The sequence below is a fragment of the Danio rerio genome, chromosome 10 (genome assembly GCF_049306965.1).
Source record: "Danio rerio strain Tuebingen ecotype United States chromosome 10, GRCz12tu, whole genome shotgun sequence".
Taxonomy (NCBI): domain Eukaryota; kingdom Metazoa; phylum Chordata; class Actinopteri; order Cypriniformes; family Danionidae; genus Danio; species Danio rerio.
The window spans coordinates 23317266-23329836 of record NC_133185.1 but is presented as its reverse complement, the minus strand read 5'-3'; the positions used below and the strand labels follow the sequence as shown (position 1 = coordinate 23329836).

Genomic DNA, 12571 nt, shown 5'->3' with positions numbered 1-12571 from the left:
TTTCCTCTGAGTGCTCCGGTTTCCCCCACAGTCCAAAGACATGCGGTACAGGTGAACTGGGTTGGCTAAATTGTCCGTAGTGTGTGAATGTATGTGTGGATGTTTCCCAGAGAAGGGTTGTGGCTGGAAGGGCATCCGCTGCGTAAAAACTTGCTGGATAAGTTGGCAGTTCATTCCGCAGTGGTGACCCTGGATTAATAAATGGACTAAGCCGACAAGAAAATGAATAAATGAATATTGAAATCAATGTATTTTAAGATTATAATAATCTCTTCACTTTGATGTATTTGGAAGAATATATTGTTATGTTTTTTTTTTCTGTTTATCACTGTGGAGCTCTGTTGAAATAGTCTGTATCATTTAAAGTACTATTTAAATAAAAGTGGGATGACTTGGCTAGAAGGTGGGCTTTTTGACTTGGGCCTGTAAGCAAACACATCCAGACAGCCGTAGTAAACGCATAACAATCAGCTAAAACCACTCTGAATACTAAAGCAACAACACAGAAACCACCAACAACATGATAACACCTTCGGAAAGCCACAAAAAAATGTTTGTGGCCCTGAGGTGGATAAACCAACGCAGTCAGGAACACACACTTTCTTTCGCCATGACCTCCTTCTGAACTGTTGTTAAAGACTGCAGCTGTCTGGCCTCGATTTCCAGGCAATTGTACAATTGCTGAGACTCGGTGCACAGGGATAAGCTGTTCTCTTTAAAGACAGGGAGGAAATGTCAGAAACACAAGCCTCTTTCTTTCTTGGCAACTACATTTTAGCTACATTCAGGCATTTTCATATTATAATATTAAATATATATAAGATGGTCAACGTAATTGGTTTCACTCAATCAATTCACTTAGCCTGGAGAGGTTAAATGCTTTTGTTAACTGGCTTGTTAGTTTGAAGGGGACACTTGATGGACAGAAATTGCAGGGTTGCTCTAATGATGAAGCAGGAAATAGCAGTGCCACTCAAATGTTTCCTTCACAGCGAGAACAGCCACAGCCAATCAGATTCAAGTTCACGTGAGAGACCATAATAATTGGCTGTCACTGGAATTCATCACAGCAGTGTCAAACAGTTTCAGGGCCTTTGGGTCAATCTATATCAAACTGAAAATTAGTATTGACAAATTTAATTAATTAAATGGAATGATAAACAGGACACCATGCTTGTATTTGTAGTCTCTTTGTGAGGAATTACTATTTTAATGATGATACAGAAGTTGTGATCTGAAGTATTTTCTGGAAGTCTGGTTGTAGAAGTAAAGACTTGTTTTGTTCAAAGAAAATGAATTATTTATTATTTTAAACAATAATTAATCAATGTTTAAGGACGGGCCTTCTGTGAGCTCTGAGGTTATAAATTGATTATGTGTATTTTAAACCCATCGGTTTGCATTAGTTTGAAATTCATACAGAAAAGCTACATTACCCATGATGCAGTTCAAAAAGTGTGCACGGTATCACCATATGGCAACATGATACCTATGTTATTTCCCTGCCACTATTTCCTAAAGACCAACATAATTTGTTTGTTGTTGTTGGAAAGAGAATACTTTGTAGCCAATGATGTGCTTTGATTAAGTCACATGACATGCTGTGTTCCATAAAAAATCTGAAACATAACCTCCAGTAAGTTTATGATGAAATAATTACATCTCAAAAAAGGTTTTATCAAATTAGTTTTTTGCAAATCGATCAAATGCATGCGTTACCAAATGGCAACACTGTCCAATAGTAGAATGTGCAATATTGCAGTGGGTTAGCTAGCTAGCAAGGTCAGCTGTGAACTTTTAAGTTGTAAAAATAACAACATGAATGCTAGTAAAATAATGTTGATTATTCATATGTTAATGGCATTTGCAATATGGATAAAATCTAGTTTTAATGGCAATACTGCTTTTTGAATAGATATGAATACAGGGAACAGTGTTTTGGTGAGCACCACCATGTTCTATGGTAAGTGAAACAAGAAAAGGACAGAACTGGCTCTTCCTGTAGATGAAAGTGAGAATGTTAGTTTAGTGACCATGAGAATGATGCAGACAGGACATTTGATAGAGACAGTTCAGTTAAGTTAGCTCAGAGGCAGTTAAGACAAGTGTAGTATACAGTAGTTTTTAGTATAATATATAAATATTGTTAGCTAGTAGCTACATTATTCTCATTCATCTGGATATACTAGACTTATTATTTATTTGTTAGAATATTTACTGGAGGAAATATTTATATTTACTTTATGTTGTTTACATGATAATACAATATAAGGTTTGTTTTTAATAATATTCAGCAAAAAAAAAAAAAAAACAGAGAATGAATGAAAGCTGTTGGAATACGAGTTGTTGGAAAGTATGTATAAGGTGTCATTTTTAAGTTCTGTGTTAAAGTTTATAATACTGCAACACCAATTAAATCATTTTAAACAGCAAAATTATTAATTATAAGGAAAGTTTTAAATTTGAAATTTCTAAGCTACATCCACTGTTGGACAGTGCTGCCAGGGCAACATTTCATAAAGTATCTTTAAAAAGTATCTTTTTTTTACAGCACTTCAAGTTAGGAAATTTTAAGAAAAATATATATATAAATAAATTAAGAACTAAATAATGAGAATGAATGAATTCATGTGTTTATATGGGCATTGTCATGACAACATCTTAAAACACATAATATATTGCCTTAAACTTTAAGTACTCAACCAGTCACTGTTAAATTAACAAGTTTTTTATTTGTGTTATTCCATCTTTTTAAAATTGATTGTCATTTGCAATGCTTCATGGTATTATAATTCTTTCATTATAAAAGTTGTTAAGTACAGGTGTTTTTTCTTATTGTCATAAATGTTTTTTGGCTTCAAATCAAAGTTTACAATGATTATTCTCGTAGCTGTTGGTTTGGTTCATGACTTAAAGAAATATGAGATAAATACTTCTGAATCCAATGCTACTGAAAACATTGCCAGGCATTAATGAGAAAAGAGAGAAGAGAATAGCACATCTACTGTACCTAACTTTAACAACTTTTATTTAATTCATTTTCTTTTCGGCTTAGTTCCTTTATTAATCTGGGGTCGCCACAGCAGAATGAACCGCCAACTTATCCAGCACATGTTTTACACAGCGGATGCCCTTCCAGCTACAACCCATCTCTGGGAAACATCCATACACACTCATTCACACATATACACTACAGACAATTTAGCTTACCCAATTTACCTGTACCGCATGTCTTTGGACTGTGGGGGAAACCAGAGCACCCAGAGGAAACCCACGAAAACACAGGGAGAATATGCAAACTCCTCACATAAACGCAAACTGACCCAGCCACTGCGTCGCCCAGATAAACTTTAATATTATTATTATTATTATTATTATTATTATTATTATTATATTTTAATTCATTGTTGATTCCTGGAATTTATATTCTTGATTACACAGTTTAGATCAATAGTCTTAAACTCAATTCCTGGAGGGATGCAGCTCTGCATAGTTTAGCTCCAACCACCTCCAACTTACACCTGCCTAATAGTTTTAGTAGTCTTGAACACCTTGATTAGTTGGATCAGCTGTGTTTGATTAGGGTTGGAGCAAAACTGTGCAGAGCTGCGGCCCTCCAGGAATCAAATTTGAGACCTATGATTTAGATTCACTGTGATCAAACCACATTTCCCACCATCCTTCCCTTGGCCGCATGGCATGTGAGTTATAAAACACCCAGATCAATTATAAAGACAACCCTAATTTGAATAGTTTGCTGTTGATTAATTTTGCAGTTGAAGAAGAAAAAGAAGAAGACAGATATAGTATAGCCTGTAGTAGACGTCTTTTTACTTATTTATTAAATATTACTCATTTTAAATAATTAAGTGGACAAAATGTAGATTTATATTTATCTCCAAGCGCACATGGGCCTCTCCATTCCAATATTGAAGAGATAGTTAGATTTATTTGTCGAATAAAACATCAAAAACTACATGAGCAAGCAGTAGGGGAGGCTAAAAGATTTGGAGATTTGTGATGATTTGTTGTTGGGCCACGAAACAAACATCTCTCCTCAGACGGATCGTTTGTTTGCTCTTCTTTTATGTTAGTCGATCTAATAGACTTGTTGTGTCACCCACTCGTTTTCCTCTGGAAATATCGAGTGAGAGTGAAATGAGAGGAGGAGGGATTGCTGCTGGAGATGTCAGTTCGCCAGAAGAGGGCATTCGGATTCTGTCTGACAAAGTTATGGTGCGACAGGCGGTTGTGGTTTAACCACTCACAATCCTGCTGCATCTCGGTACTGTCGGGAACTGTACAGGAGAGGAGAAACATTCCCGAATGGAGTGGAGTACACTTCCAAACAGAATCCAACGAGTGCTGTAATTTTGGACTGGATTAAAATCCTCTAAACATCACATCAACTATTTATATTAAAACAAATCGTCCACGGATTAATCTACGGTTAGCATCATCCTTTCGGAAAGACAGTATTTGCGCATTATGCTGCGATGGAATATACTGAGGCGGATGGGGATTGCTGGGATTTCCATAAGTTTGACGTGTAATAGATAACTTGGATTTTGGAATCGTTCGTCTTCAGGTCTCTTGTGACTAAAGGTGTAATTTTAGGATTTCAAATGGATTCTTTCCGTTCGAGTGGATGGTTATTGTGAACATTTTGTTTTGAGGGGAATTGAAAGATATGGTCAGTGGTCAGTCAGGAGAGATTGAAGAATTCCCGCGCCTGCTCTGCGGTGGAGGAACACAGGCGGGAACGAGCGCTTGTGGAAGAACCGAAGCATCTGAAGAGAGCGCGTGCCATGCCGTTTCGGGTCTCGAGCGGTAGAAAGCTTTAAAAACCTGTGGCCAGGAGTTGACTGAGACGCGGTGATGGGTAAGTTTGTCTATTAGTATTACTCGGACTTGAGTGAACACGGTGGATGCTTCATGGTTTGTGGACATTTCCTGCAGTTTTATTCTTTTTGCAGTGCAATGCGAATTGTGTTCAAGCAGCGTCCATGCAATAGAACCGAAATATATGCTTCTCTGATAAGCAGCATCATATACGTATGATGTTCTCTTTAAGATAATTTGCATACATTGATTAATGTTGCATTTGACACCATAGTACGTATTTTCCCCTTTTTGACCCTGCTTTCACAGTTCACAGCGGTATAATAATTCTGGTGAGGTACAGTCAACCGTCCATTCATTATTCAATGCTTTAATGGACGATGCAAATTATTTTAATGTAGATGTTCATGAACTAATGAAACTTGTCTTACTGTCACGATAATGAAAATAAATAAAGATATAAATAAACAAGTAAGTAAATATAAAAAGAGAAAAATCCTCTTACTAATGTACTTTAATATGATAACCTTATTAGAAGTTAATAAAATATATCTTAAACAAATTATATAAAACATTGCTGCTGTTATTTATGACAATCTATTTACATTATGCACATTTTTATTACCTAGATTCAAGTACATTTCAACCTAGAAAATAGTTAAGTTAAAATTAAATTGTTAGGTTACATGTTTCTAATGTCAGAATGAATTTTTCTTTCTAAATATTTAACCTGCAAATTATGTTGTTCGGTGCTTTTCAGTTGTGATCCACCAAATGGTGCCATTCATCCACAGACCACACAAGCAATTAAGTTGGATAGTGGGTGAAAATATATCTTAGACTATTGGTTAGACTTATTGTCCTGTCTCTGTTCTCCATATCTTACAAACTTAAAAAGCAGACTGATGTCAACTCATTGCTGGAATACTAATTAAACAGTTTTTTTTGGCAGTTTGCTGGTCCACTATTACCAGAGGATACTGTACAGTAGTTGATCTTTTTTTATTTCAAACTTGGATGTGATTAAAAAGGTCACATTACGTGCATGTAAATGTTGGTAGGTTTAATTTATATAGATAATCAAATTTTAAGCTTGAAAGACCAATGATTTTGGGGTTTTTAATGATGGATGTGTACCAGAACATGTTTGAATGTGTTATCATGCTTAAATGTTTCTTTTAATTTCGATGCTGATTATTAAGCTAAGCACTGTGATTAACTGTAAGCCACAGACCTTCTCATGGCCACATTAGAGTACTTGATTATAGATGTGCTTTCAATCATTTTACAGGGCCTATTTGACAGATATGTGACCTGCTCTGATTGTTATTCGTTAGCGCTGTGCAGCGAGATGGCCTTCCACAGCTCATAAAATGATGAGCTATGCTTGCTGCGTTGCGGCACTGTAGTGGGAGATCTTGACAGCAAACATAAAGTAACCAACCTGGCAAAATTTTGGAGCATCACTGTGAAGGGTATATAGGCCTATACAGAGGCAATATCAGTTTTTTGAGAGAGAGAGAGACAGAGAGAGAGAGAGTGAAAAAAGGGCAGTGCTAAAATAAGAACAGTGGCAGTGCGAGTTTGTTACAAATTAATTTTCATTAGACCACACTTGGATCATTAACTTTATCAGCATCATTTCATTAGCAAATGTCATTAAGCTGATACAGTCTGATTTTCTGGTTGGTATGAATGAAAGCCAGTGACGTAATTACTTTATAGTGCTGCAGCCTGATAGTGCATCAGTTGTTGGCAAATGCAAGTTAGTGGACATCATCAGCAGCTCTAGCTTTGTTTATTGTGATTGTTGTGAATTCGTGGCATCCATAAATAGGTTGGACACTAAAGCCACATTTAGAAATTGTATCAGTGTCATTGCATTAAATTGGAACATATCAAATCATGTGCCGTTTTAGCACATTTAGTCAAAATTAATTTCATTTCACAAGGACTTTATTAAAAGTAATCAGGATGTAAATAATAGATATGGTTTTCAAAATTATTCTGATATTTATTTTTGGTCAACATCTTGAAACTGACTTTATAAGGCCACAAAAAATCACAAATGATAATAATAATAATAATAATAATAATAATAATAATAATAATAATAATAATAATAATAATAATAATTTAAAACCATTGTAGTAACAGCTAAAAATTGTGTAGTTAGATCTGATGTCTTGATATTTTTTTAAGAACATTGTTGAATGTTTTGTAGTTTCATATACTGATAAAAAATACATGTACATGTATACATTTATAGGCCGTCGTAAACTAATAGGAACTAACAATGATTTTGACATTTCAAATGATCATTCACATGTCCTGATATATGGTTGTTAAAAACTACCTGATGGATATTTATCCAGTTCCACATCAGAGAACATCTGGCAGTATTACTTCTAGATTTGGCCAAACTATTCAATTCCCATTCTTTTTAATGTTGTTTGTGTGAGTTTCAACTACTATAGCCTTCGAGATAAATGTTTTGATATTTTTAAAACATTTATAGATATATGTTATGTCCACATTATTCATCTCATAAAGAGGCAAAGCCTAAGGAACTACTTTTATTTATTTCTGCAACCATCAGGGCTGAAATGTAAATGGTTTTACAGCAACAAAGTGTGGATTTGAAGGCCAGAAAGACAGCACAATTATAAAATACTATTACAGGAAAATGTCCAGGCTTCAGCCAAGACCTTTACACAAATAACATTTATGTAATAACAATGTTTAGTAGTGAGCTTACTGCTGAAATAATGAAATAATAATGAAATATACCTTCTTCCACCACCCTGTTTATTTTGACATGAAAAACACCTAGGCTTTTCTTTTGTGCATAAAGGAAAGATTTACAAAGCGACGTCCCTGAAGAGCCAGGCAAATATAACTGATTTGGTTGACTGACAATCGTTTAGATTGTAATTATGGACAAATAGGATGACCCAGGCATATCTCTCAGGACATATCCTTTCATACTGTAGTGGGCTTATGTCCAAGCTTATTGGAGGACTGGCTTGCTCTGATAGCATGTTTTCCACTGCCAGAGAGAAGAATTAAACAACATGGCATGACTGGATTGATTTGCACAATCACCACTGTTAATAATGTCCTTTGTGGTATCCTATTGCTGTATAAATGTAATATTTCAAGGGTTTATGATCATAGGACAATTACTATATTTCTTCTCTTATTAGCCATCATAAGCTTTGCTTTGAAACTGCACAACAATTAGGGCTGGGTATTGTTAACTACCTCACAATGCACATTTCACGATTCAACAAGTCGTAATGCATCACAATGCCCTAATAAGATCAAGACTGAGTTTCCACCACACAAATAATAGAGAGCGACTCTGTCAGAGAGTGTGAATCTGCTGTAACTATTGTATTGGGTTGTTTTTTAGTGTTGGGTTTATTACTGTACAGACACATCAAATTGGAGCAGAAATAATTACATTAGCTTGATTTAGATTTTATCACTTTAATTAATGTATTTTTTTTTACATTTAGGAAAAGACAATAGTTTATTGACTGTTCTTTTGATTTTTCCGTTTCAGGCTTTGCCATGAGGCACCGTTGGTTCATGGTGCCACTGCTAATGCAGGCATGGCTCTCTGCCACCCCTTGCTTTGGTGAGCGTCCCTGCCCTCGGAGCTGCCGATGTGATGGCAAGATTGTATACTGTGAGTCTAGTGCATTCCGTGATGTTCCCAAGAACCTCTCTGGCGGCTGTCAAGGACTGTCTCTGCGGTATAACAGCTTGGCAAGCCTAAAGGCTGGCCAATTTGTTGGCCTCAACCAGCTCATTTGGCTGTACCTGGACCACAATTATATTGCCAATGTAGATGCACGTGCTTTTCAAGGGATACGGAGGCTCAAAGAGCTAATACTGAGCTCCAATAAAATCACACTGCTTCATAACACCACATTTCACCTGGTACCAAATTTGAGAAATCTGGACCTATCTTATAACAAGCTACAGGCTCTACAGCCTGGGCAATTCCAAGGACTGCGCAAGTTACTCAGCTTGCACATGCGCTCCAACTCCCTCAAGAATCTACCCTCTCGCCTCTTTCAGGATTGCCGTAATCTTGAGTTCCTTGACCTTGGCTACAACCGCCTGCGCAGCATTACTCGTAATTCAATGTCTGGCCTGCTGAAGCTAACTGAGCTGCATATCGAGCATAACCAGTTCTCCAAAATCAACTTTTTCAACTTCCCACGCTTCTATAACTTACGTGCACTTTACCTACAGTGGAACCGCATTAGGACCATGAGTGAAGGTCTTACATGGATGTGGACGTCATTGCAGAAGCTGGACCTTTCAGGAAATGACCTGCAGGAGATAGATGCAGAAGTGTACCGGGCCATGCCGAATTTGCAGACGCTTAATCTGGATTCAAACAAGCTTGTCAATGTGTCTCAAGAGGCTGTGGATGCCTGGACCTCTCTGACCGCAATTAGCCTAGCAGGAAACATGTGGGATTGTGGTCCAGTTGTGTGTCCGCTAGTGGCCTGGATGAGAACCTTCCGTGGAAACAAAGAAATTAATATGATTTGTGCATCACCCAAAGAAGTTCAAGGGGAGAAGGTTTTGGATGCAGTTGATGCCAATGGAGTGTGCAGGATTGCTCCTGCTACGCCATCAACCATATTTGTTCCCTCTACGCCTTTTGTCGCCTTTTCTCAGACCCCAGCCAGCTCTTTAGTCCCAACTCTCAAATCTGGAGACAGTAGAAGGGTCCACGGGACATCTTTGGAAGGTAGCACTTCTTCAGTTCCATCTCAGCCTGATGTCCCTCCACAAGAGCAAGACTTCGAACCGGTATCATTCCACAAGATAGTGGCGGGAAGCGTTGCCCTCTTCCTGTCAGTCGCCATGATCCTCCTTGTAATTTATGTCTCATGGAAGCGCTATCCAAGCAGTGTTAAGCAGCTACAGGAAAACTCTGCTGCTGCTCGTAAACGTCGGAAAAAGTCACGGGAGACTGAGCGCACACTCAGCACACCGTTGCAGGAGTACTATGTGGACTACAAGCCTAATAACACAGAGGGCACAGATGTGCTGGTCAATGGTACTGGACCATGCACCTACACAATCTCTGGCTCCAGGGAATGTGAGGTAAGACTCAATTGCTTAACTCAAAATCCATTGGGTTTGGTGGGTTAACTGCTTTAAATCCATCTGTTCTTGTGCTGTTTTGATGCCATTTCAGGAGATTGTTTTTGTAGTACAAAAGTGTATGTGTGGGAGGGACACGTTTTTGGCAGGAATATATTTTAGAAGGGACACTGACTGTTTTTGGCACAGTAAGCAAGTTGTTTAACCTCAAACAGGGTGTTAATTTACAATTACATATTGATTTTTATTACATTTTTAATGATTTCTGTTGATTCACTTCTTTTAGGAGCCCTTGTATTTTGGTCTGTGATATGGCAATGCAGTTATAAATTGATAAGTCTGCATTACCTTCTTCTAGTATGAGATATCTACATGAGGGTAATGGTTTTATTGTTGTCTTGCCAGGCTGGCAGTTAGACTTTTATTTTAACCCAAGAGAGATCTTTGATTCAAGATCTATTCCCTGAAAAAGCTGCTGTGTTAAAATTATTTATCTGTCCTCATCAAAATATGTGCATTTAGCAGCTCCCAAGAACAAAATGGATTGGTTTTTGTCTGTGCAGGAACTTCTAACACATCTTGTTAATGAAAAATCCTTCTAACCATCCTTCTAATCCTAGCTCCGATGCACTCATTGGATATTTCAACACAGTTTGATCCATTCTTAGTTATTACGAAACAGTGCAACAATAAGTCTTGCTTTTTTTTCCCTTTCCTCTTGATCTTCTTGGCACTACAAGAAAGTCTTTAATGACACCCCACTTTCTTCCACGAGCTCTTTTTGACTTCTTCTATGTGCACCTCTTCATATCTATGCATTAGCTTCTTATCTTTGCTTTACACTCATCTTTCCTTCTTGAATCATCTTTCACCCGTTTTAGAAAACCCTTTTCTATGATTAAACACAACCACCAGTTCCAGTTTACGAAATACTAATTTTCTCAGTGTGTCACTCAGGAATCTGCTCAAATGCGTGTCTTGACAGCTGGGGTCAATTGCTGCTTTTTGAAGAGCTGGTTTTGTGTGTGTTTGTATACTTGGCTGTATTTGCATATGTTCATGTTATTCCCAAGGGGCAGCTGCTGCCTTTAGTCCTTCGGGCTAGGAAACCTGTCAGTAGTGCAGAAAAGTGTCATTAGAGGCAGACAGTGCCTCTGGCAGAGCCATGATAGGGCGTATGTGCTGGTGGCAAGGAAGACAGCCCTGAGTGAAACAAGAAAGGCAGGTAGACATGCGAGCAGGCCGATTGGCATGATGCTAGACAGGTAAACAGGTATACAGAATCAAGTCACAGGAAGAGAAGACTACAAAGTTGGGTGAGAGCACAAAGGCACACAGAATGATATCCTGACAGCAACGTTGACCTCTCCACACGGACCCCTGTCTGTTCTCTGATCTGCTGCCTCAAGAGTGTTTTTTTTGAGAGATCAGAGGTGCACATCAGAGTCCAGCAGATTGGCATGTTTTTCTCTAGTGACTTCCTCAAGTCAAGGAACAAACTTTTTTGCAAATCACTAAGTCTCTTACACAACATGTGTCCCCTTTAAGCCACTGAAATGATAGGTCTTTCCATCACACACAACAGCACACAGTTAAAAGAAGCAGTTTGTCTCATTGTTTTGCTTGACCAAGGATTCAGAGTTTACTTTTTTCAATTCAATTCAACTCAATTTTATTTCTATAGCACTTTTACAATGTAGCTTGTGTCAAAGCTGCTTATTATAGAAGATTATAGTAAATTAAAACTGCGTCAGTTCAGTTTTTAAAGTTTAAGTTCAGTTTAGTTCAGTTTGATGTGGTTTAATTTTCACTGCTGAAAGTCCAAACACTGCAGAGTAAGTCCATCGATGCTCCACAAAAGTCCGACAAGCTCCACAATTCTTGGACCGTGCAAGCATAAGCTTGACCCCATTAGCTCCTGCTGACAGATGCAAACAATAGTATCTGGATGCAGCCTTTACGATGCAAGCTGAAATGTGCAATGTCAGACATGATTCACTCAATGGAGCTAGTTACATCACTGTGAGGGGTAGGGTTAGGGGTGGGGTTAGGTAAGCCCATTAAAAAGCATTGGATGCATCTCAGATTGCACTGTACCAGGTTTGCATCCAGACCCCTCAATGCAAAAACATCTAAATGAGTGGTTGCCTTAGTGAAGTTTACTTGTTAACATAGGTTCGGCAGGGGAACCACACCTCATTTTATCTCCTTAACCAATCACCTACTCCCTAAAAACCTATTTAAGGCAGACCAGCCCTCTGGAACTGTTCTTATCATTCATTCACTCATTGAATAAGGGGGTCTAATCACTCTACCAAATTATTACTGAGATTACCCCCACTCTGAGTTTCTGGGCATCATCAAGGAATCCCAATCATCCCACACACTGTACCTGTTCACTGTTTATCCTCTTACTTCACTTTCCCTTCATCCCACTGTTCTCTTACCATCCCTTTCATCCCTACAATAAAATTTAACTCATAGTGTGGCATGGTCCATGCTGGTAAAATACAAGTTGAGTCAAACTAACCACACAAGTCAGTTTAACTTTCATTACATTAAACTGACTAAAACAGATGTTGTGAAGTTAAAGTAT

The 12571-nt window shown here is 37.8% G+C and overlaps 1 protein-coding gene across 2 annotated transcripts in view; it reads left to right on the top strand.

Annotated features, from left to right (window-relative positions):
• Positions 1–12571, top strand: part of LOC563710 (leucine-rich repeat transmembrane neuronal protein 4) — a 202826-nt gene that overhangs the window by 20138 nt on the left and 170117 nt on the right. Inside the window, exons 1-2 of one of the 2 annotated variants that reach the window (XM_687067.10) lie at positions 4285–4882; positions 8411–9975. In XM_687067.10, the coding sequence (XP_692159.4) occupies positions 4879–4882; positions 8411–9975 (1569 nt within the window). In that variant the 5' untranslated portion in view covers positions 4285–4878. Of the gene's footprint in view, positions 1–4284; positions 4883–8410; positions 9976–12571 lie in introns of those variants that run through there. The other variant, XM_073914618.1, reaches the window with a different exon arrangement.